At 34.4% G+C, this 27,171-nt stretch overlaps 1 protein-coding gene across 5 annotated transcripts in view; it reads left to right on the forward strand.

Annotated features, from left to right (window-relative positions):
• STXBP5 (syntaxin binding protein 5) overlaps positions 1-26,833 on the forward strand; it is a 168,727-nt gene extending 141,894 nt beyond the window's left edge. For all 5 annotated transcript variants that reach the window (XM_004011402.6, XM_042253773.2, XM_004011401.6 and 2 more), the window contains 7 exons: positions 1,917-1,967; positions 6,736-6,975; positions 8,084-8,453; positions 8,764-8,929; positions 17,132-17,243; positions 21,162-21,382; positions 23,443-26,833. In XM_004011402.6, the coding sequence (XP_004011451.3) occupies positions 1,917-1,967; positions 6,736-6,975; positions 8,084-8,453; positions 8,764-8,929; positions 17,132-17,243; positions 21,162-21,382; positions 23,443-23,484 (1,202 nt within the window). In that variant the 3' untranslated portion in view covers positions 23,485-26,833. The remainder of the gene's footprint in view (positions 1-1,916; positions 1,968-6,735; positions 6,976-8,083; positions 8,454-8,763; positions 8,930-17,131; positions 17,244-21,161; positions 21,383-23,442) is intronic.
• Positions 26,834-27,171: the final 338 nt, after the last annotated feature.

Here is a 27,171-nt window from a genome sequence, read left to right on the forward strand (position 1 = left end):
TGTACATTGTACCTATGATACGTAATAAAAACTTCTAAGTTCTTTCGAAAGTTAAATGTTACATTTTAGAAAATGTTTTGAATTGAGGAGACTTCAGTTTAGTTGCTCAGTCATGTCCAACTCTTTGCAACCCCATGGACTGCAGCACCCCAGGCCTCCCTGTCCATCACCAACTCCTGGAGTTTACTCAAACTCATGTCCATTGAGTCGGTGATGCCATCCAACCATCTCATCTTCTGTCCCCCCCTTCTCCTGCCATCAATCTTTCCCAGCATCAGGGTGTTTTCAATGAGTCAATTCTTTGCATCAGGTGGCCAAAGTACTGGAGTTTCAGCTTCAGCATCAGTCCTTCCAGTGAATATTCAGGGCTGATCTCCTTTAGGATGGACTGGTTGGATCTCCTTGCAGTCCAAGGGACTCTCAAGAGTCTTCTCCAACAACACAGTCCAAAAGCATCAATAATTCAGTGCTCAGCTTTCTTTATAGTCTGACTCTCACATCCATACATGACTACTGGAAAAACCGTAGCTTTGACTAGGTGAACCTTTGTTGCCAAAATAATGTCTCTACTTTTTAATATGCTGTCTAGGTTGGTCATAACTTTTCTTCCAAGGAGCAAGCATCTTTTAATTTCATGGCTGCAGTCACCATCTGCAGTGATTTAGGAGCCCAGAAAACTAAAGTCTGTCACTGTTTCCCCATATATTTGCCATGCAGTGATGAGACCAGATGCTATTTATATGAGATCAACCATGATAGATTTCATTTGGCTATTTCCATTTTCTGTTACTTTTTATGCTTTAACTGAGGTTAACTCTGTCAAAATGGGATAAGACTGATTCATATATTTGACGCTTTGTTGTTGTTTTTTGAAAGGATGCTAATTAGATTAATGAATCTTAGAAATAAAAACCTGATTTCCCCCTATCCCTTCCCACTTAGCCTAATGCCTCTTCCCTAACAATGAATTTGTCATTTTTTTAGATGTGGAAGTTGTGTGCTATGACTGGATTTCTCTTTGTTTACATGGCGCCCTTATGGACTAGCAGGGTCTGTTTTTTAAATATCTCCTAACCATCCAAAATTTAACAACATATACACATTCATGTATTAACACGCAAATGTGTATTCAAAATTTCACTTAGGAAGCACTGTTCCGTTACGCATGCATTGCCACTAACATAATAGATGTAGTAAAACACCTCCTAACTGTAAAGCACTTCGTAGATTTAGGCAGTAACTGAGGATGGAAAGTGAATTCCAATAAGATTTTTACATAGACTTTTTAAATATTGTAATCCAAAATAGAAATATCTGTAGTTTACATTTTTGTAAATATGCTAGACTGAGCATGACTTTGTTTTTTTTGTTGTTGTTTTTGTTTTTTACTAAAATGTAAATAGAGATGTTAACATATATGAAGAAATGGATGAGCCAGCTATTTTTGTGATGTAATCAAATACTTCAGCTTGATGTAGGTTCATCCTATATTCAAGATACTAACTTTAAAAGGAATGTGAAGATGAGGAGCTGGAAAGTTTGTATTATATCACATACCCAGACTGTCTTATGCTTCTGTTGTCCTTATCTGCAACATCTTTCTGAGAAATGACTGCTTCTCTTAAAAAAGCCTAACCCTTTTCTATGAGCCTAAGAAATAATTATCAGAATTTAAAAGGCTTCCTTGAAGTGAGAGCTTCAAGCACTCAAAGATATTATATCAAGTAAGTACGAACTTTTTAAAAAGCTGAAAATAAGATTTACTTTCCAACCATAACTTTATTAATCATATTTTAATTATCTTAGTCTCTAGATTTAGTAATAAAAACATTCACTCCTATCTTGAAGAACAATTGATAGAAATAAGAATGAATCAGATATTCTTCAGAACTTTAAAAGTGCATTTTATTTTTCAGCAAAAATGTCAAGGAAGTTAAGCTTGCCTACTGACCTAAAGCCTGACTTAGGTAAGTAAAATAAATGAAAATATGCAGTAGTTAAAATCTCTTTAATGGAAAAACAAAAAGTCAGGAAATTTAAAATGACCATAGAATAGATTTTCACTGAAAATTAAGTTTAAAATGACTGTTTAAGGAATAACAGCCTTTGGATGCCATCTGTATATGATAAGATAATTATAATATAAATTTAAGCAAACCAAAATAATCTATTTACTCAATCCTCTCATACTTTATATGTAAACAAAATTCAGTGTAAGACTAAAATTTATGTGATTTTAGGTTAATTTCTATTAGCCATCTGAAAACTCATCTTGAGCACTATGATTTATTAACTTATTTTTATGAGAATAATATTTTCAAAATATATGACTGGTTTTCTTTATTACAGTGAATCTCATGTCAAGAATCAGTATTACTTTTTGATGATAATAAGTTGGGAAGTATTTGTTTCTCTGTAGTACCTTATATACAACCTATCCATTAGGAAAGCAGAGTGAATATATCTCACATATTCCTTCTGCTTTATATCCAGCTCCAAAACAGCTTCCTGATATTTCCAGAATAGGGAAAAATGACGTTTCAATAAAGATTTAAAGATTTCACATAGTACATATAAAGCAGATTTCTTTTAGAAATTTCTACTGCTTTTATTTAACTGCACGTGGATGATTCCACCCATGTTTGTCTTAGAAACTAGATTTGCTCCTTTGTATTTGCTCACCCACCTCATCTTCTCACTTGTAATTCTCTAGATTGCTTGACTATCTTTTTATGTATAATAGAAACTTAGGTATTGGTCCATTTCACCTTACTGATTTTAGCATTTCCAAACCGTAGTCTTATCTCAGTTGTGATAGAAAATGTGTTATTATGAGTAGGCATAATATCATCCACTGTAATCAGAAAGTTTCCGTTCCTGAACATAGGAAAGATAGTATGGCAGACCCCTGTAGTAAGTAACACTGGTGTTAAGGGACCCAGAAAAAGTTCTAGAATGTAGTATAACATGTTTTGAGAAGAGGGTAGTTCCCTTCACTATAAAAATGAAATATGCAATTTGAACACAAGTGTATCTGAGGTTAACCTTATGCATTTCCCTCCCAACAAGAGTGTCCAGAGTTTTCTTCAATCTCTGAGAGTCCCAGAATTTCAGTAACGTTAAATACTATTAGCTTAATTTTTGTGACACGATGATTTTGTGTCATTTAGTATCTACAAATCTGAGAAAACACATGTAGGAGTACTTTTTTAAAATCAGTAAAATATGATATCAATTTAAAAAGAATATTCACACTTAGGTACTATTTAAGTATTTTAATCAAAGTGTGTCCTCCGTACTTTTATAGATTTATCTTTCTTTATTCAGCTTATCTTTTACTGTGTGCCCATGTATTTCAATGCCCTAAGCTAATTGCAGCTTCATTTAATACATGCATTGAAACAATACTTATATCGCCTAAATAATTTCCCTTTAAGGTCATCATGCTACTGAACTATTTTTTGGTAGAGATTCTTAACTGGTAATTATTTTACACTGGGCAGAGGCTTCCCTTGTGGCTCAGCTGGTAAAGAATCCACCCGCAATGCAGGAGACCTGGGTTTGATCTCTGGGTTGGGTAGATCCCCTGGAGAAGGGAAAGGCTACCCACTCCAGTATTCTGGCCTCGGGAATTCTTGGGGTCACAGAGTCTGACGACTGAGCAACTTGCACTTTCCGAGTCACTGGGGGAAAACAAATACAATCAGTAGGCTCAAACTGCCCCATGTTGCCGTGTAGTGGTAGTTACAGTTCCTTAACTGCTAAGATTCTAACTTGTTTTCAAACAGTTCCAGACACATAAAATAAGCAACTTAGTTCTGTAAGTTCAAAGTTGATTCTGATTCAGTTCATTTTCCCGTATTGATCTAGCTATAGGAGTTTCTTTGATAACCTAATTTTTATAGAGGTCATATAATAAAAATGTACTTGTAGTTTATAAACTGCATATCATTAAATTAGTCTATTAAATTAAAATGTTTTGTTGGCCTGTGAATTAACATTTGAATTATAGATTGTTGTGAATCACCTATTGTAATTTTAATAGATAACAGTAAAAAGCTTTTATGCAGCTTAATTTTTATTGAAATTTACAATATCAGGTTTTCTTATATCACTGATTTACATTTATATCACTAAGTCCCAACTGATAATATAGGTCAGTATGTATGTTCACCTTGTATGTGTCTGTTTTATTAAAATAACAAATATTTTAATCAAAAGAAAATAAAATTTAAATTTCTGTTATTTTACTGTAATAACTGTGGAAATATGAAGAGTTAAGATCTGGCATCACTACCATATTACACTTACCCAATAGTGAGCTGTCACTTATAGAAGGTTGTTTTATTTATATTAACTAGTTCTTTTCTCCTGTGTCATAATCTGTAACAGGACACACAATCTCAGGCAAAAGAAGAGCATTTTTAGAAACTACAGTTAAAAATAATCCATGCTGCTGTCATAACTAGTGGCTTTATTGTTTTCGAGGCTAACTATAATCAAAATTATGTTGTATATAATTATTTGGGGAGAGAATTTTTTTTAACTTATGAATCTAAATTTGACCATAAGAAGCTTTTGTGAAGGTGTACATAGGATTCAGTAATACCTTTTTTAATTCATAAAATACAGTTTAGAAGACTTGAACGTGTTTTTCATTTTTCACAATATTATGAAGTCATTTCTTTCACAATAGCATTGAAAACATAGAATTTGAGGAATGACTTATTAGATGTGAACAGTAGAAGCCACTGGAAAGTTTAATATATCCCAGTGGTGTAGCAGAAACACATTGCTCTAGATACTTTGAACTATAGGTCTGTCTTCAGCAAGTATCAGTTGACTACTTTCATATGCAAGGCACTATGCTAAATTCTGCAAGGAGTCAAAGCCCTTGTTCTCAAGAAATTTTCAGTCACGTTAGAACAAGGCCCAAGACAAGTCAGAAATAAGTACAGAACAAATGTGCTACTAGTGCCATGGAGGAGATAAAAAGCTATCAAGATTCAAAAGAGAAAAACTATAGATGGTTTTAGCAATCAGGATAAACTTCATGAGGACGACAGCACCTGAGATGGAGAATAAACACCATCTAAGTAGGTAGAGAAAAGGCAAGGATAGCAATCAGAAAGAAGAGCATAGGCAAATGCCAAGTATGTATGGAGAACACTGAATAGCTTGGTTTATTTCCCACAGTGAACTGAAGCAAGGCAGACTGGCAGAAGGGGCCAGGATGGTAGGCTGAAGATGTTTTGTGGAGAATTTTATAAACCTAAGTAAAGGAACCATTGTGGATTTTTAAGGTAGAGGTGATAGAATTAAAAGTGTACTTTGTAAAATTTGAGTTGTGATAGAACAATGACAGAGTGAAGGTGGGGCGGTCTCTTGGGAATTGTAGATGAATGGTGATAAATGCCTGAAATAGGATCATGGAACTTGATCGGTAATGGAAAGAAGAAGATAGAAATATTAGAATAATGTAGGACTTGTCATCCCATCAGAGACATACAGTTAAAGTGAAAGGGAAGAACCAAAAGTGTGACTCATGTCAAATGTTATTCCCGAGGAGAATGGGGTTGTTGTCAATATAAATAGTGCCGTTAGAAGAATTTAGAGACTTGGGGAAATGGTGTGTTTTGATTTAACAAGAAAAAATTTCATGAAGCATTTGGAAATGCATTCCAAGAGAAAAGAGGCCAGAGCTTGAAACAAACTTAAGACTGGTCACAGAGAAGAAGGTAACTGTAGACAAGAGAGGGTTTATTAGTAGAATTTATAAGTATCCCTGAATATACCTGGGATTGAGTTAAGAATGAGCCAGGTGCTGGTTGTCCAGGTTAATGAAAAATGCCTAAGTTGAATGTTGATTCCAGTTAAAATAGCATTTAAGAAAAATAAAAGCTAAATTTTTATGGATTAAGACTTTCATAAGGACAGATTTGAAGAAGAAAGTCCATCATACAGTAAATTTGAAGGTAGAATCAGAGTACTTATAAATGCATTTTTTTAATCTAGGAAATTGAAAATACCCACTCTGCTGGTACTGCCTAATCGTGAACTATATTATACCAAAGGAAGAGGCAGCACATGAGAAAAGGTGGTGGTGGTGGTGTAGTCGCTAAGTCGTATCCAACTCTTGCGACCCCAAGGACTGTAGTCTACCAGGCTCCTCTGTCCATAGGATTCTCCAGGCAAGAATACTGGAGTGGGTTGCCATTTCCTTCTCCATGAGAAAAAGGTAGTAATGACTAAATTTGGAAAAGCAGCCAAGATACCAGCAGAGAGCTATACCAAAACTGCAGACAGAGATCATGCATCCAAAAACCCCCTGGCTGCCCCCAGCTCAGTTCTCACAAGTGTGGATTTTTCCCTTTGTGTTTCATTTATGAGCAATGGGCAAAATTGTTAACATAAAAATACATTGTTTTTCTTTTCAGTTAAAATTAAATATGCTTTAGATTTTTCTCTTTTTGCAGATTAACTATTTGATAAAATTTAAAACTAAATGGACTGCCCTGGTGGTTCAGATGGTAAAGAATCCACCTGCAATGCGAGAGACTTGGGTTCAGTCCCTGGGTTGGAAAGTATTCTGACCCAGAGAATTCCATGTACCATATGGTCCATGGGGTCGCAAAGAGTCGGATACAACTGAGTGACTTTCACTCACTCTTACCAAACTAAAAACATGATTATTTTATAACTTGAGTAATCTCACAACATTTGAAATCATTTCAGACATAAAAGATAATTCCTTCAGCCGATCACGGAGCTCAAGTGTAACCAGCATTGATAAAGAATCCCGGGAAGCAATCTCTGCTCTTCATTTCTGTGAAACTTTTACTCGAAAGACAGATTCAGCCCCTTCCCCGTGTTTGTGGGTTGGTACTACACTGGGAACAGTGCTTGTCATTGCACTGAACCTTCCCCCGGGAGGAGAGCAAAGACTTCTTCAGCCAGTGATTGTGTCTCCGAGTGGTATGTATGCTCTGCTGCTGGACTACCCTTGAAAGTTTGCTTTACTATAATTTAACAGAAGCCTTTGCTTTTCATCTTTGAATCAGTCTAAGAATTCTGAATGAAGATAGTTACAGTCTTTTGCTTTTAATTGAAGGAATTCATGGATTAAGATTCCAGAATATCCTTTACTTATACAGCCATTCAAGTTGTGCATTTTTTTAAACATTAGTATCATGTGTAAAATGATTACTACATAGAAAATGAAAACAAAATACTGTTGTTCTGTCTCATTCTAGGATACCTTGAAATAGTATGTTCTGTAAGCAAAAGGATAGTACATATGTAGGGAAAAAACTGAAAAGTTTTTTAAATATTGCACACTTAGCTATTTTTAATCTCTAAGTGTGAAGTCTTAAGATCGTCTTTCTTCTTTGAAGAATTAGAAAAGGTAATTTAACAAAAATTTTAAGAAGAAAAAATTTATACTCTTCCTATATTAAAAATGAGAGGAAAAAAAGCATGATTTTGCTCTCTAGCATATTCCTTGTTTATATATTATACGTGTAGTATTTTAAATTTTCTAGTAGCCATATTAAAATGTAAAAGAAACAAGTGAAATTAATTTTAGTATAGCAAATTTCATTTAGCCCGCTCTATGCAAAATGCTAAATCATTTTAGCATGTAATCAGTATTTTAATATTATTGAGTTATTTTATTATAATTTTACTGTGCTAAGCCTTCAAATCCAGCCTATATTTCACTCTTACAGCATGCCACAGTGTGGACGAGCCACAGTTCATATGGCTAGGCACTGGGCTGCCATATTGGACCTTGCAGCCCTAGATGCCATCTACTTACATTCAACGAGAGTACACTTGGCAGGTGTGGGTATGAGACCTAGTTCTAGACATCCCAGCATTTATCAGTCTTGTAACACTTATTGAGATCTTTTTCCAGATTCAGATACCATGCTTGAGGTTTGAATCCTGTCAGCGAGCCAGTGTATAGTTTTGGTTCAGTATATATTCTACATATTTTTGAGTATCTAGTGTGTGTCAGAGTTGGAATAAGCATATTTACTGTCTGGAGTAAAATACTTTTTATTTACTGAAATGGCAATTTTAGGTACTATATTGCGGTTAAAAGGGGCGATCCTGAGAATGGCGTTCCTGGATTCCACAGGCTGCTTAGTGCCACCTGCACATGAACCCTGGAAAGAACACAATGTCCCTGAAGAAAAGGATGAGAAAGAGAAATTGAAGAAAAGAAGACCTGTCTCTGTATCTCCCTCCTCCTCTCAGGAAATCAGTGAAAACCAGTATGCAGTAATATGTTCTGAAAAGCAAGCAAAAGTGATCTCATTGCCAAGCCAGAACTGTGCTTACAAGCAGAACATCACAGAGACCTCATTTGTGCTTCGTGGGGACATTGTATCGTTAAGTAACGGCATCTGCCTTGCCTGCTTCTGTGCCAATGGACACATCATGACTTTCAGGTAAGAGGTTTTTGTTTGTTTGTTTTTTAAACACAAATATAGCATTTCCTCCCGTCAGAACGTAATATTGCATAATTGTATTCAGTTTGGAGAAGTGCTTTTAATTTGCTTACAGTCATATACAGTGAGAATTTATTTTCATTCAGTTACTTGTGAACAAGTACATGAGGAAAAGAAATCAGTTGTATCTCCCACTCAGGTATACTAAATCATGAGGTTTAGAAGGTCCCTGCCATTTTTACTTTCTGTAGTATTTGTTCAAGACTAAAGCCTTCCTGTCTGTTAATAAGTTTTTCATTGTATTCTCAAGTTTGCCGAGTTTAAGGCCTCTGCTGGATGTTTATTACTTGCCCCTTACCAACATGCGGATAGCCAGAACGTTCTGCTTCACCAACAACGGACAAGCCTTGTATCTTGTCTCACCTACAGAAATCCAGAGACTCACTTACAGTCAAGAAACCTGTGAGAATCTTCAGGTAAGTAACAAAACTATCACTATCATTTCTTCAGAGGTAAAATATTTTCTAAGGTCCCTTACATTGTCCATCCCTTCTACTCCATGAGAAAATTCAAAGCTTTTCTTGAGAACTTAAGAGCATATGCTTTGATACTGGTAATAAAGTGTCTTCATCAGATTCCTGTTATAAAAGGGACTCCATCTCATCAATCCATATTTTTTCTCACCAGTGATGTCAAAGAAATACAAAATACTACATCTGTTTTATACCACTCTCCACACAGAATAAATACCTATTATATAGAAACAAAAGAAAAATCCTTTTTAAAGGCATATGTTGATGTGAAAATAATTATATCTATTTTAGGACAAATTGTGTCATTCCTTTTAAAATACTCTGTATTCAAAGGATAGATACAGATTATCAGAAAAAATAAGATTTGATAATTTTCCTCTAAATATTTTTGTTGATCTATTTGTGAGAGATTATGAAATCTTTATAAAACTGTATCTTTAAAAGTATTGAGTGCTTTATGTGCTTGTATATTTGTGAGAAATGATCAGTTTAGCTTGAACTTTTTAAACAAAACTGCTCTTTAAATATTAGAGCTAAAATATTCATTGATATTTAGAGAAACCATTATCTGAGGGAACATTATTGTGAAAGTTTTTAGTTAATTAGCCATATTTCACTGGTTTATAAATTTAAACTTGTGACTTATTTTTAGAATATGAGCTTTGGAGTCAAGAAGAATGAATTTAAGTCCTAGCTTTGCTAGTTACACAGTTATGTGACCTTAGACAAGTTAGTATGTCTGAACTTCATTATATTTAAAATGAGTATAGAAATAATATCTAATGTCATAGGATCTGTTATAAATAAAGGAGACAGTACACATAAAGTTCTTACTAGCACAGTGCTCAGTAGAAAGTATGTGCTCTCACATGTTAGTAGTAGTATTTCAGTAAGCTAGACTATACTAAAAACATACTCCTGATATTATAAACCTTGAGAGTGAAACAAAATTACAGTTATAACTGTATTACAATTAGAACTGTATTCTGGTAGCTCAGCTGATAAAGAATCCACCTACAATGCAGGAGACCCCGTGTCGATTTCTAGGTTGGAGAGAGCCCCTGGAGAAGGAATAGGCTGTCTACTCCAGTATTTTTGGGCTTCCCTGGTGGCTCAGGAATCCACCTGCAATGCAGGAGACCTGGGTTCAATCCCTGGGTTGGGAAGATCCCCTGGAGGAGGGCATGGCAACCCACTCCAATATTCTTGCCTGGATAATCCCCAGGGACAGGGGAGCCTGGTAGGCTCCAGTCCATGGGGTTGCAAAGAGTTGGACACAACTGAGTGCCTAAGCATTATACTTAAAAGTTAAGTAAGAACATAAAAGCTATAAAAATCAAAATTGAACTTCTAGAGATGAAAATCTACAGTGTTAGAGATGAAAAATATACTGGATGGAATTAACATCAGATTAGACATTAGAGAAGAAAAGATTTAAGTAACTTGAAAGCATAGCAATAGAGAAAAACAATTGAGTGTTTATACTTGAAAAAATTATAGCACTAAAACATCTGTATTCAAAAAGACATGACGTGTATGCTCTGTCATATCCGACTCTGCTAAAAGAAGTTGTCCTCAAATCAGTGACTTCAGCTTCCACCTTAGAAACTGAAAAAGAAGAGCAAGTTAAACCCAGAGTAAACAGAAGGAAAAAAAATAGTAAATATCCAAGTTGAAATCAATGAGACAGAAAAAGTCAATGAAGTCAAAAACTTGATCTCTGAAATCAATAAAATTGATCTCAAGCCAAACTGATTGCGAAGAAAGAAATATATCAAGAATGAGAGAAGTGACTTCTGTAGATTCTACAGATGCTAATTAAAATGGATAATAAGGAAATACTATGAACAGCTTTAGGCCAGTAAATTAAAAAAACTTAGGAAATGGGTAAATGTAGTGTGAGACACATATTACCAAAGTTCACTCAAGAAAAAAATAGATAACCCAGAGAATACTATAGGAAAATTGAAGTTAGAAACCTTGGACAAAGAAAATTGAGGCCTCAGTGGCTTCATTTGTGAATTCTGTCAACATTTCAGGAAGAAATAGTACCAGTTCTATTTAAAACTCTCAAAAGTTAAAGAGCAGAAATGCTTCCCAACTTGTTAATGATATGTTCATAGAACATGTTACCAAAACCAATGATTTTAAAGTAAAGAAAATTACATATAGATCAATATTCTTTACAGATATAGGTGTTAAAATTCTAAGCAAAATTTTAGCAAATTGAACCTAACAGTATATCAGATGGATAATTCTGGTCATGATAATTCATCATAACCAAATAAGATTTATCCCAGGAATGTAGAGTTGACTTCACATTTATAAATCAATCTATGGAATTCACATTAGTAAATTAAAAAAACAAGAAGCAGTTGATAACATTCAACATCCATTCCTGATTAAAGAAAAGTCACACAAGGTATAAATGGGAACTTAGAAGGCATCTAGGAAAATCTACACCTGACGTAATACTTAGTGTTGAGACAGTCCCGGGAATATTGGTGTTTTCATTTTCTTCAGCTATATACCCCGAAGTGGAATTGCTGGATTGTAAGGTAGTTCTAACTTTTTGGAGAACTTCTATGCAGTTTTCCATAGTGGCTGCACCAGTTCGCATTCCTACCAGCTGTGTGCTAAATTCCCATCAGCAGTTTCCTTCCCTCCACATACTTACCAGCATTTGTTATTTGTGGACTTTTTGATGATAGCCATTCTTAGAGTAGCCAGGATAAGGAAGAACCTAAGTGTCCCATCACCAGATGAATGGATAAAGAAAATGTGATAGATAGATAGATATACACACACATATACATACATATGATGGAATACTACTTAGCCAAAATAAGAATGAAATTTTACCAGTTACCTATATAGACATGGAAGGTATTGTGCTTAGTGAAATAAAGTCAGAGAAAGGCATACAGTGTATTATCACTTATATGTGAAATCTAAAAAATAAATATGTATAATAAAACAGAAACAGACTCACACATGTAGAAAACTAACTAGGTGTTACCAGCGGGTAGAGGGCAGGAAAGAACAGCAATATAAGGTAAGGGATTACAACTATGTATAAAATAAATAAGCTATAAGGATATATTGTACAGCATGGGGATTACAGCCCATATTTTATCATAACTTTATTTTTTTTAACTTTTATTTATTTATTTGGCTGCTTCAGGTCTTAGTTCTATCTTCATTGTAGTATGCAGGATCTTTAACTGCAGCATGTGGGATCTAGTTCCCTGATCAGGAATCAAACCCAGGCCCCCTGCATTGAGAATACAGTCTTAGCTACTGGACCACCAGGAAAGGCCCAATTTCATAATAACTTTAAATGGAGTATGATCTATACAAATATTGAATCACTATGTTGTACATATTAAGGTAATAAAAGTCAACTAATAAAATATTACAGTTCAGTTTAAGAAAAAAGTGATAAAGCATATGCATTGACTCATTCGTAAAATTAGTTTCCTGTATTTTATCACTTGTTTATTAACACAAAGGAGATACAGTTGTCTGACATCAGACAAATATATTTGTTTCTGTACCTTCATATTTTAGACTAGTTTAAAAGTTCCAGACATTGTTTCAGATGTATTACTATTACTAGATGCAGAGAAATATCACAGGTAATAAAAATCTATTTAGATTTCACCATTGTTTATTAGTCATTAAAGTTAATTATCCTAAAGAATGTGTTTATCATAATTAAAATTTTTATTTAAATACAAATGAAAAGTATTTAAGATTCTATTCAATGGTACTGAAATACATACCTTTTTAACATCAGTATTCCTCACAAATCCTAATACTAACCATAGACCGTGCAGACTCTAAAAATGCCTAATTTTAAACTTCCTTTAAAGATATATGTTCACAATGGTAATCTAGAGATAAATACTTCATATTTTCTAATTTGTTTCATCTCCATGTGAAAGGAGGTATTTCTATTTAATGTATACATCATTCAGTATCTAATCTTGGCATTTTGTATCTTTAACTCATTAAAGATAATCTTCATTATCTTTAATCGTGGTAGCATTCCTGAGAGGTAAGTATTAATATTACTTCTTTATCATATAGTTAAGGAAACCAGTTCTCTGAGAGACTGGTTTGCCAAAGATCCCTCTGCATGTAGAAGCCGGAGGTGAGAATCAAACCCAGGTCCATGTGGTTCCAATTTATACTCCTCCCAGTACACTACAGTGACTCTTTTTTTTTTTTTATTTTTTTACTTTGCAATACTGTGTTGGTTTTGCCATACATTGACATGAATCCACCACAGGTGTGCATGAGTTCCCAACCCTGAACCCCCCTCCCACTACCCTCCCCATATCATCTCTCTGGGTCATCCCAGTGCACCAGCCCCAAGCATCCTGTATCCTGTATCGAACCTAGACTAGCAATTCGTTTCTTACATGGTAGTATACATGTTTCAATGCCATTCTCCCAAATCATCTCACCTCTCCCTCTCCCACAGAGTCCAAAAGTCTGTTCTTTACATCTGTGTCTCTTTTGCTGTCTCGCATACAGGGTTATCATTACCATCTTTCTAAATTCCATATATATGTGTTAGTATACTGTATTGGTGTTTTTCTTTCTGGCTTACTTCACTCTGTATAATCGGCTTCAGTTTCATCCACCTCATTAGAACTGGTTCAAATGTATTCTTTTTAATGGCTGAGTGATATTCCATTGTGTATATGTACCACAGCTTTCTTATCCATTTGTCTGCTGATGGACATCTAGGTTGCTTCCATGTCCTGGCTATTATAAACAGTGCTGCGATGAATATTGGGGTACATGTGTCTCTTTCAGTTCTGGTTTGCTCGGTGGGTATGCCCAGCAGTGGGATTGCTGGGTCATAAGGCAGTTCTATTTCCAGTTTTTTAAGGAATCTCCACACTGTTCTCCATAGTGGCTGTACTAGTTTGCATTCCCACCAACAGTGTAAGAGGGTTCCCTTTTCTCCACACCCTCTCCAGCATTTATTGCTTGCAGACTTTTGGATCGCAGCCATTCTGACTGGTGTGAAGTGGTACCTCATTGTGGTCTTGATTTGCATTTCTCTGATAATGAGCGATGTTGAGCATCTTTTCATGTGTTTGTTAGCCATCCGTATGTCTTCTTTGGAGAAATGTCTATTTAATTCTTTGGCCCATTTTTTGATTGGGTTGTTTATTTTTCTGGACTTGATCTGCATAAGTTGCTTTTCTATTTTTGAGATTAGTTGTTTGTCAGTTGCTTCATTTGCTATTATTTTCTCCCATTCCGAAGGCTGTCTTTTCACCTTGCTTATAGTTACCTTTGTTGTGCAGAAGCTTTTAATTTTAATTAGATCCCATTTGTTTATTTTTGCTTTTATTTCCAGAATTCTGGGAGGTGGATCATAGAGGATCCTGCTGTGATTTATGTCTGAGAGTGTTTTGCCTATGTTCTCCTCTAGGAGTTTTATAGTTTCTGGCCTTACATGTAGATCTTTAATCCATTTTGAGTTTATTTTTGTGTGCGGTGTTAGAAAGTGATCTAGTTTCATTCTTTTACAAGTGGTTGACCAATTTTCCCAGCACCACTTGTTAAAGAGATTGTCTTTACTCCATTGTATATTCTTGCCTCCTTTGTCAAAGATAAGGTGTCCATATGTGTGTGGATTTATCTCTGGGCTTTCTATTTTGTTCCATTGATCTATATTTCTGTCTTTGTGCCAGTACCATACTGTCTTGATGACTGTGGCTTTGTAGTAGAGCCTGAAGTCAGGCAGGTTGATTCCTCCAGTTCCATTCTTCTTTCTCAAGATTGCTTTGGCTATTCGAGGTTTTTTGTATTTCCATACAAATTGTGAAATTATTTGTTCTTGCTCTGTGAAAAATGTGGCTGGTAGCTTGATAGGGATTGCATTGAATCTATAGATTGCTTTGGTAGTATACTCATTTTCACTATATTGATTCTTCTGATCCATGAACATGGTGTATTTCTCCATCTATTAGTGTCTTCTTTGATTTCTTTCATCAGTGTTTTATAGTTTTCTATATATAGGTCTTTAGTTTCTTTAGGTAGATATATTCCCAAGTATTTTATTCTTTTTGTTGCAACGGTAAATGGAATTGTTTCCTTAATTTCTTTTTCTACTTTATCATTATTAGTGTATGGGAATGCAAGGGATTTCTGTGTGTTGATTTTATATCCTGCAACTTTACTATATTCATTGATGAGCTCTAGTAATTTTCTGGTGGAGTCTTTAGGGTTTTCTATGTAGAGGATCATGTTATCTGCAAACAGTGAGAGTTTTACTTCTTCTTTTCCAATCTGGATTCCTTTTATTTCTTTTTCTGCTCTGATTGCTGTGGCCAAAACTTCCAGAACTATGTTGAATAGTAGTGGTGAAAGTGGGCACCCTTGTCTTGTTCCTGACTTTAGGGGAAATGCTTTCAATTTTTCACCATTGAGGATAATGTTTGCTGTGAGTTTGTCATATATTTACAACTATAATCTCTGCATTTTAAATATCCTACTTTATACTTATAAAATTATGTGATCATTAAACAATAACTAAATTAAGAGTAAACCATAATTCTAAAGTGAGGTAAATTTGAAAGAGCATATTTTTATGCTGTGACTCTATATATGTCTTATTACTCTATGCTGTGACTCTATATATGTCTATATATATCTTATTATTGATTTATCATAAAAGACACTCAAATGGTAGCTGTTTGCAGTTTGTTGTATCGACTTAATAAATGCAGTTTAAATTATAATCTGCAGAGTATTGTATAAAAAAGATTGGAAATATGTCTAAAATCACCTTTGTTATACAGGCAAATGTAAACTTGAATTAAATAATAGGTATTAGTATATTCTCTGGTGGATTTTAACAGGTTTGATTTATTGATTTTAGGGAGTTTTTCATTCTAGTTTTACTCCCCTTTATAGAAATCCAAAGGAAAGAAAATTTAAATGTAAAGCCTTCAATCCACTTCAGCCTTATAAGTGAAACTCTGTGTTGTATATTGTTAACGTTATCTCCTTTCATTTATAATCTGGCTGGGGAGACAACATTAATATGGGTGTATCTGGGAATTCACTGGCAGTCAGTGGTTAAGACTCCATGCTCTCACTGCTGAGGGCCTGACCTCAATCTCTGGTCAGGGAATTAAGATCCCACAAAACAAAAAATGAAAAAAAGGAATATGGATATATTTAAAAGTAAAATCTTGGGACATCCTTTATTAACTTGCTTAGCCCAGCCCTAAGAAAGAAACTCTAAAAAATACATATTTTTAGCTCCAACTATAATGCAATATCAGACAGAACTACCTGGAACCGATTATATACTCGTCATTTCTATCATAGCTACTTCTCTTTACTGGGCAGAAATGCAATCCCAAGCCTCACTATACTTTTATTTTGCTTTTAAAGCTTCCCAGAGTTGCCTTGTAAATAATATTGCTACCATCCTTCTTTTATAGAAACTTCTCTTCCCTCTTTAAAGTCAGTAAAATGTCAGCAGTTTTTCTTGTCTGCTGACTTACCTTTACTGTTTCTGTGCTCTGAAGAATATTGACAAAAATTTCTGGAAAATCTGACAGTATAGAAAGAAGCCTTTCCATCTCTCAGCCAGATTTCTGGAATTCCAGGTGTATGTTGGCATAATTCTGTTCCCAGCATATGTTTATGAAAAAAAGATGTGTGTCTTTCTAAACTACTAATTTTCTGACTCATCTATCATTACACTAGACTTCAATTTGCTAATATATTTTCTTATTTCTAATGTAAGAAGACCTAGTTATTAATATAGTTACCAATTATTGATAATTAGAGTTATAGTTATATGAACATTTTATCATAAAGATTGTAATCTCCTTACAGTTTAAGCTTAAATCATCTTTGCTTAAAATGTGAAGAAAGTAATCTAGCCAAAGTAGCAAACAAGTTACTCTTAGTCAAGTTCATCTTGATTTACTGTTTGACCAAATCAGACTGTTCTAGATCTGATCATTTGAAATGTGCTCATTAATTGTGAACCTCAACAGCTAATGTTATAAGTCTTAGTTAAAGAGTTTACAGTGCTGGTTTTGTGATTATAGTTTCGTGTCCCTGAAACTTTAACAGTTACAATTTGCTTTGATTTTAAAGGAAATGTTGGGTGAACTCTTCACTCCTGTAGAAACACCTGAAGCACCAAACAGGGGATTCTTTAAAGGCTTGTTTGGAGGTGGTGCACAATCTCTCGATAGAGAAGAACTATGTAAGTTGATTTATTTAATTTGGATAATATATCTAAAAAACAAACATTCAAGCCATGTAAATTTTTCTTACGTGTATAAATTTATGTTCACCTTTTTCCTCTCTGTCACGACAACTGATGGATCCGTCTTTTAGCAAAATGCATAAAATTGTTTTCTGCCATATTCTAACTCAAATCAGGGGAATAGTTTACTCAGCAAATCAAAATCAGCATGGCTTCAGGCTAAAAAGGAATAAGCTTTAAGTGAGTAATTTAAAAATATTTTCTAACTTTCGTTAAATATGATCTTTATTATTATTTTAATTCTGTAATGGACTTTAGTTGATAACCTTAACCTGGAAAAAATTTTTACGTAAACATTTATTTTATCTTATAAAACTTCCAGAACTACTCTCATTGCACTCAGAAGATTATTTAAAATGTAAAGTCTAGTTCGTGTACCATCTTCCATAGAATTGGCACAGATTGGAAGTTGGTCCTTGAATGAACTAGTGAATTGATGAATGTTTCACCTTTCTTTCAAATAGGAGCTATTAGCTATTCTTGAATTTTTATTTTTTATTCTTTGTATTTTACTAGAATACTCTAAAATTTTCCTTTTCTGTTCAGTTTACTAGAAAAACTGTAAGATTAAATATTAGCAAGTAAGAGTGTAGTAGTTTCATTTTAAAAATTTATCCTAATGATTGGTCAGTCATCTGGGTAATGAGGATTGGTCAGTTTTAATTCATTTAAAAAATGAGGACTGCTCTTCAAGTCATGGGGGACTGATTATTTAGAAAAACGTTCTTACCAAAATTAATTGATCAAGCTGCACAAAATTCAATTTTTATAAACATCAATGAGCTAATGATATAATGAAGACAATATACGTGGGGAAAGGTGGTAAGCATTGCAACCTGAGGCCACTTTTGCCCTGGAGTACTTTGCTACAGCAAGCTGCAGTTCTGAACTGTGTTAAGACCAGCCAGGTAGGCTCCCAGAATTGGCTAAGGTGGCAACCCTGATAAATAATGCTTCCTCTTTGAAAGGACCCCAAGGACCAAGGGCCATAGCTTAAGAGTGAAACTGAAGTGAGCATATACACAAATAAATATTTAATGAAGCCCTTATCAACTCACTGCCCCAAACTTTGTAACTTATTCTAAATTTTATTTGGGAATTCAAAAGGTCTCACCTTTTCTGTTTAACACTGTACTAGAGTCTTTAACCAGGGCATTAGGCAAAAAGAGAGTATAGTTGGAATGCAGTTGGAATGGAAGGAATATTGTCTCTTTGCAGATGACAGCCCTGCCTATAGAAAATCTTAAGGAAACCACACACACAGTGGTTCTCACTACTGGTGGTTAGGACTCAGCGCTTTCACTGCCATGGCCCTGGGCTCTCAATCCCTAGTTGGGGAACTAAGATCCTGCAAGCTGCACTGTGCAGCCAAAATAAATTTTTAATTAAAAAATAAAACACATTCTAGGCAATAAGTTCAGCAAGATTTTAGGATACAAGTTCCATATAAAGAGTCAATTGCATTTCTATACACTAGCAATAGACAAACCAAAAATTAAATTAAGAAAGGAGTTTTGTTTATCAAAAAGATGAAATACTAGAACATACACTAAAAAATATGCTAAAAAATTCAAACATCATTTAAAGAATTAAGACATAAATAAATGGATTAATATCTACGTTCATGGATTGGAAAATTTAATATTGCTGAGACGGCAGTACTCCCCATATTGATCTATATATTCAACACAATCCTTGTCAAAGTCCAAGCCAGTTTTTTGAAGAAAGAAATAAGCTGTTTCTAAGATTCATATGGAAATGGAAAGGATTCAAAATAGCCACACACATACACACAAAAAAAATTTTTTAAAGAAAAAAGATCTGAGTTACATTTTGATTTCCAGTGTTGTTACAAATCAGGAATCAATCAAGATAGTGTGGTACAGGCATTAGGATGGATACATAGACCAATGGAAAAGAATTGAGAGTCCAGAAATAAGCCCATACATGTATGGTCAGTTTTCTACATGGATGCCAAGAAACTCCAATGCTGAAAGAATGGTCTTTTAACAGATGGTGTTGGGACAGTGGATATCCACATGCAAGAGAATCCGACTCACACCATACACAAAAATTTATAACTCAAAATGGATCAAAGACCTCAATGTAAGAGATAAAACTATAAAACTCTTAGAAGAAAACCTAAGTATAAATCCTTGCTACCTTAGATTACATAGTTGTTTCTCAGATATGACACCTAAATCAAAACCAACCAAAGAAAACAATAAATTGTGTTCTAAAATTAGAAGTCAGAAAACATAATGATATCTATTGAGTCTAATAGCCAGAGTGTTAAAAAAAATTCTTAAATTTTTTTTATTCTTACTAAACAATAAAAAGCCAAATAGTACAATTTTAAATGGGCAAAGGGTCTTAATAGACTTTTCTCCAAAGAAAACATACAAATAAGATGCTCAATATCATTTGTCATTAGAGAAATGCAAGTCAAAACCACAATGAAATACCACTTCACAGGATGGTTGTATTCAGAAAGATGATCTTCTTAAGAATATGGAGAAATTGGAACCCTTACAAGTTGCTGGTGGAAATATAAAATAGTGTAACCTCTTTGGAAAACTCCAGCAATTTCTCAAGAAGTTAAACATGAAGATACGTGACCCAACAATTCGATTACTAAGTGTATACCCAAGAGAACTGAAAACGTGTGTTCACGCAAAAACTTGTGCAGGTGTTCATAGCAGCATTATTCATAACAGCCAAAAAGTGGCAACAACTCAAATGCTCATCAACTGATGAGTATATAAACAAAATGTTATATATCCATATCCATACAATAGAATATTACTCGGTTATTAAAAAGGATGAAGTACTGCCACATGCTACCATAGGATTGAATCTTGACATTAAGTGAATGAAGCCAGACACAAAGGCCACACAGTGTGTGAATCATCTGTATGAAATGTTCAGAAGAGGAAAATTTATGGAGACAGAGGAGATTATTGATTGCCAAGAACTGAGATGAGGGGGAAACGGAAAGTGGCTGCTAATAATCATGCAGTTGTTTGGGTGGTTTGAGTATGAAAATCCTTGAGAATTAGTAGTTGTACAACCTTCTGAATAAACTTCAAGTTACTGAATTGTTTAGGAGCAAATTTTATGGTATGAATTACATTTCTAAAGAAAGAAATGTATCCTAAAGTAAGAAGGAATCTGACATCAGTTTTTAACAGAATTTTAAAGACTTGCAGTCATGAGGTTGTTAGGTCATGAGGGTCTAGGTTGCGAAGGGAAAGGAAGCAATAAATTCCTGAGATCTGTTGAAGACAAATGTGATCTATTTGGTAAGCAACAAGATAAATGGATAGAAAGAAAGGAATGTGGTTATGTACACCTTTTGGAGACTGAAAAGAAATACTGAATAAATTCTACATTTTTCTCCTAAGCCGAAGCATAGTATTTCAAGTGTGAAGAAAGTACAGAGTGAATAAAACAAATACGTATATTTAAATCTGTGTCTTTGAATTTAAATATATTTAATTTATCTTTAATTTTTGGACACTTAAGAGTGATTTTTTTTACTGTTTTTAAAGTCGTATCAGTATACCCATCATCCATTCCAACAAATAATTGTCACTTTTTTTGCTCAAGTTCTAGTATATGAACTAGAATGAAATATTTATTAATATATGTTGTATTTCTATATACTTGAAAAGTATCTAAAAGTTCATTGTTAAAACAATCATAATAAAATACATAATAATTACAAAGTAAAATATAAAAATACTTCAGTTACATTGTCAGTCAAGTGTGTTTTAATGCTATCAGGAGATAGAATTTTATATTAATTAAAGTTTTCATTTTCTGGGTTACTCTTTCATGTATCAAATCATTCAGTTGGAGAATCGTCCTCAGGAAAGGCTTCAAGGAGTCTTGCTCAGCACATCCCTGGCCCTGGTGGCATTGAAGGCGTAAAAGGAGCGGCCTCTGGAGTTGTTGGTGAACTCGCACGAGCGAGGCTGGCACTGGACGAGAGAGGGCAGAAACTTAGCGACCTGGAAGAAAGAACGGCAGCTATGTTATCCAGTGCAGATTCATTCTCTAAACATGCTCATGAGGTATGTCTGTCAAACAGATACTTAAGCCAAAAAGCCTAGATAAACCAAGTATGAACATTATTGTATTTTTATATCTGTTGTATTTTGACACATAAATTTTCTTCTCATATCCTCAGTATGGTTGCAGATTCCTAAATTTTGCCACTAGAGGGAACCATTACAAGACTCTCAGTAGCCTTTGATCTCTTAACTGAAGTTTATGAATTTTGAAGGAACCTGCTCCCCCTTCAGGCTTTTTTTTTTTTAAACAAAACCAGTGGCTTTGCAGTAGTTACTTAGGGGATACAATAAAAACAAAGTTAATTTTCCTAAATTCCTCAGATTCTACTACTAACTTCTCCTAGAAAAGAAAATAATTTATCTCTTGATTCTTTAGGTAGATTTAATCCAGTGAAGCGATACTAAATGTGACTGTAGACCAGTTCATGCAGAGGAGTAGTGTGCATTTTTGCAGTGAATTCATCTTGATGAATGAGGAAGCTCTGGTGGAGGTTAGAAACAGACTGTGAAGTAAGAGAGCCCTAATTGGCCTCTTACAAATACACTTTGTTAGCCAGAATAACACCCTTGAAAAACTGAATTTAAAGTCTGTTAGGTGGAATGGCGGAGAACGCAATGGCACCCCACTCCAGTACTCTTGCCTGGAAGATCCCATGGGCAGAGGAGCCTGGTAGGCTGCAGTCCACTGGGTCTCGAGTCAGACACGACTGAGCGACTTCACTTTCACTTTTCACTTTCATGCATTGGAGAAGGAAATGGCAACCCACTCCAGTGTTCTCGCCCAGAGAATCCCAGGGATGGGGGAGCCTGGCGGGCTGCCGTCTCTGGGGTCACACAGAGTCGGACACGACTGAAGCGACTTAGCAGCAGCAGCAGCAGCAGGTGGAATGGGGTACATGTTTCTCATTTTGACAGCTCTGCCACTCCGTGGTACTTTATACTGGGTTACTTCTCACATTTAGCTCCTAGCCTAGCCCTCAAAGACATTTTGCTTTTATTACCTGAAGACACCAAATTAAGGTTGTTTTTACATTTGAGTACCCAGTCTGTCAGTAATAGCTCTTCTTTAAATTTTAGGTCAAAAACCATCTCTTCCTTGCTCAATAATGTTGACAGCTAGCATGTATGAAAGAGGTAACTTGGCCTAAGAGAGATTTTTCCAGGTTTTCAAAGAGATTTTTGTGAGTCCTTGTATGAGGCCCACACACCTCAGATAAAGAAAGGCTAGTGCCTTCAAATCTAAGTCAAGACTTATGTTCACATAACAATGAACCTGACTGTGATCTCTAAGGCATGTAACATTTCAGCCAGCCTCAGAATCTATCTACGGTCTAAATATTTAGCCAAGAGCTCAATACCTAGCTGTTAGCTTTTCCCTTCTATCAAATGTTCCTCAGCTATATCTGAGAGTATAGAAAAGACAGTACATTGAGTTGGTTAAATCATGGGTTTTTGGATTAGACTACATGGGTTCAAATCCCAGTTTCACCACTGTGTTATCTTGGCTAACCTCTTTAAGCCTTAGTTTCTTCATTTGTAAAACAGGAAGATTAACAATGCCCAGCACATAGAGTTGTTGTGAGGATCAAGTGAATCCATGCAGGGAAAGTGCATGGCTCAGAGTCAGCTACTCAGCAAACTGTAGATGGCAGCAGGACTAGTCTCAGCCTTTCTTTCTCCAGGTTTTTTAAGCTTTATTTTTAATTCAGTTAAGAGAACTGAAAGTTACTAATTTTTTAAGTTATTAGCTTATGTCACCAAAGAATGCACTGAGCTAAAACTTACTTATATCATGTCTTTTAAGGAATGTGAGGACCTTTGAGGCTCGTTCTTCATAGTTATAGTCTTTTTTTCCTTGAAACAGAACAGTTCTTATTTCTTGCGTTCAGTATGAATACTGAAGATTAAAAACTGGAGAATGCTTCAGAATAATTTAATGTTTTAGAAAACTGTAGAAACCAATTTATAAATATTGTTATTCTGTTATTAATCTGTTGTTATTCTGTTGTTATTCTTAAACATTTTTTAAACATGTTTTTTTCTTATTTTCTCCCCTTTAGATGATGTTGAAATACAAAGATAAGAAGTGGTACCAGTTCTGATAACCAGAAACCCAGCTAAAGTTCAACGTCAGCCAGAAGGAAAAAGAATTTTCCTTTTTTATGTTATTGATTTCACTTTAGGAAAGTTAACAAGAAAGGGATGTTTGTCACTGGATACTGCTCTTTCCTAGCACAATCACGCCCTGTCTTACCTCAGTTGTGTGGCTTTAACTGAGGCGTGTTCACACACACTCAACGAGGAGTAGATGGTGCGGGCCAGCTATGAGCTGACAGTCTGGGAATTAGGATGGTGGTCACACATTACAAATGAAGAAACAGAGGGATCTGAGGAGACATGGCAGGGACTATTCCTGGATCATTCCTGGATTAAACTTTCATATGCCAACAGACTCCGTGCTGTCCTGTTTGCCATCAGTGTTTGACCTCTTTGAGGGAGAGGCAGTAAGTCAGAAGTCTCGAAGCCAAAAGAGTTATGTTTGTGTCATTGACTGAAGTATAAACTGCTGTCTTGGACTTTCCCTCCCTTCAATTGACTGGTCATCAGTATCATTAGTGAAAAAAAAACAACAAACCGTTTGTTACCATATCTTTAGACAGATAAGCTGAATGGTGGGCTTTAAATAATAAAAACATACACATAGTTGACTTGTGTATGGCTACTCTTGGATTCTTGTTATTGTATACTTGTGTTTAGTCCATATTTTGTCAAAAGCAAAACAAGGCGATACATCACTTTTCATTGAAAAGAAAAGTGTAGAGCATGACTGAACTGCTCATCATTCTGGGAGTTTCCATGTAGTGACTGTGCGATGTGGAAAGTGAGAGAAACCTCCATTGTGCCGAGGAGAATACTTCAGTGTCTCTTGCCATTGTGCTCATTAATTCAGCTAAAGGTGGATTTGACCAAAATACTTACTGGTTAAATTTGTGGAGATGTTGAAATCGGCTAAGTTTTTAATTTTGCTTGAATTTTTATAAAATGTTTAACCCAATGTACCTTTGCATTGTTTGATTAAAATTGCTTTAAAAAAAATGTTTCATCATTCCAGTGAAATGTTCAGCTCCTTTTAAAATAAAAAAAATACCCCTTTATTTGCTAACAGTTCCAGTACACTCAGGTGATAAGGCAATTAACTCTTAGCGCACATGCCGTCGCATGGAAAAACTCAAAAGCATCCATTGTCAATAATTATCTAAGAGTCTAGTCTGACCTACAAAGTATTTTCTATAGAAATATACTATAAATCTGTACGTGTCCTTTCAAGGTTTTGAAAAACCGAAAAGGAAAATATGTGCATTTTGGTAACTAAATTATGTCTGTATTGGAGTCTAAAGGAAATGAGACCATCAGTGGACAATAAATGACTGGTACGAAAACAGCACACACGGACAGAAAAGAGATAATGGGATAGACCTGGAAGTAGGTAAGCTCATTCTGCAGGCTCATCTGAGATTATTACCGATCGTTCTGAAAGCGACAAAGGATAAATAATCTAGAAGCATTATACTTAATGAAATTTAAAATATTTTCTTCTACAAAAAAAATAGTTTAAAACCATTTTCTTTTGTCATTAAGAAATAATCAGAGCACAAATTGATAGCAAACATGATGGTTGTTTTTCTATTCCATACAATCATTAAAGGTATATATAGAACACATTAATTTCACAAGTCTGTTTTGCATTTTTCCTCTTTACCATTTTCATTGATAAAGCTCTTATGTTTACATTTTATGACGTGCACTACGGGATATGAAAGTTTACATTAAAATTTACTTTGTCATTAGGGAGGGATTGATTGATATGTGATAGAGATGATTGATCAAGCCAAAAGAAATATTTTTAAAATACAGTCATTTTCAAAAGTTTTTGAATTTGTAGGAAGACCTGTGAGTAACATTTCTGTTTAGTTAATGCCAGCTTTATAATGAACATGTAGCAGTTTACAAATTGCTTAATTTGTATCATATATTATCTAATAAACCCGTTGTTCCAGAATATGTCACAGGAAGTTTTGAAAGGCCATTTTTTAAAGGTACAGTTTCGCGTCATCAGTAAAATCAGTAGTTACTGGATTTGAAGTTGAGAAGCATTAAGTAAAGTAATATACATGAATGGTTGGTTCCCCATTCATGTGTAAGGGCATATTAGCTCCAATTATTTGATTTGCTATGTTGTCTTGTGTTAATTGTATATCAACTTAATTTTTATATCAACTGTCATTTTTCCTGTTGTATATAAAATGAACCAATCTTGTAATTATTTTCAAATAGAGAAGTAAATACATTTACCTGAGGTGGATTTTATAAGAAAACCTTGAATCAATATTTTGAGTTATTTTATTTCATGTTTAAATTAATCTACAAATTATGCACAGCAAACTAGAAACTCACGTAGGATAGGAAAGCTTGAAGTATTTTTGAAAATAGGAAATAAGCTTCTCAGAGTTATACTTGATTCAGTCTGTAGATAAGAGACAGTCTGCAGTAATAACTAACCCAGGGAATTTATTGTAATTTGAGAGGTAACATCTCTATTTTTTTTCTAACACAAAAAGTTATAGTCACCAGCAAGCCAAGATTTCAGGAAAACAAACCAAAAAAAAAGTCAAAATAGAAAATATTAGAAAAATGAAAGATTTTTATGTGCTTCCTCCATATCCTCAAACATTATTTTTTGTTGCATTCGTCCTTGACTCTAAAATCATTGAAGTATTCATTGATAAGCAGTCTGTCAGTAGGAAGTGGTTTCCCTTTATGTACCACATATCTGGTTCATTTCACTTTTCAAACCAAAATCCTTATGTATTTGCTTTAGAAGGTTATTTGAAACTTTCTGATAACTTCTGCATATTACATCATTTGAAGTTTTGCATCATCTTAATTCCCTTGGTTTGCATTTCAATTGTACTGTTTCCAAAAATGGTTATAGGTATAACTGAGCTATTGCTAACTTCTTAATTTGATTTTCTTATGGATGTGAAAAAATGCTGCTAAATGTCTGTTGTTATGTGTAGTATATGACAATTTAAGTACAGAACTTTAAAGAAAGACATATCTCTTTTCCTTATAACTTTTTAATTGTAGGTTTGTCTGAAGTTATTTTGTGTAGATATGTGTTTTAAACAAGTCTGAAAGTGTTACATAGTTTTTGATTACAGGAGTGGTGGGAAAACAACTGAGGAAAGGAAAAATAGGTGAAAGACACCGTGGACTTCAAAGTTTTACCCTGAGTTCTATATTCCATATATGTTTTGCTTAAGGCATTTTCTCATGTGACATTAGTAAAGCTATATCCAAAGGTAAATTTTGTGTGGCAAAGATTTATTTTACATTTTAACTTTTGGGATTTTGTTTGTTTTTGCAAAATAAAGAGCACTGAACTTTAAACTTGAATTTTTTCTGCACTTTTTTAGGTAAAGAAGACTTTTTATTGTCATTGAATTCACATTTCTCCATTCAAATCAACTGATACATATGTATAAAACATACCAGAATCATGAATATGCTGCTAGTTTAAACAATTAAACTGATCATAGTTTTAAAACCTTCAATAGGGTTTTATATAGTTTTCAAGGATAAAAAATAGTAAAATCATTTGCTGTTTGTTTCAGTGTTCTAGCTCTTAAATTATTGCAACACTTTCAGATTTGTTTTAAGATCATACAGTAACATGTTATATTTATACATACTGCTAGAGAATATACTTTTAGTTTTAAAATGGAATT

Source organism: Ovis aries, chromosome 8 (assembly GCF_016772045.2).
Source record: "Ovis aries strain OAR_USU_Benz2616 breed Rambouillet chromosome 8, ARS-UI_Ramb_v3.0, whole genome shotgun sequence".
NCBI classification, from domain to species: Eukaryota; Metazoa; Chordata; class Mammalia; order Artiodactyla; family Bovidae; genus Ovis; species Ovis aries.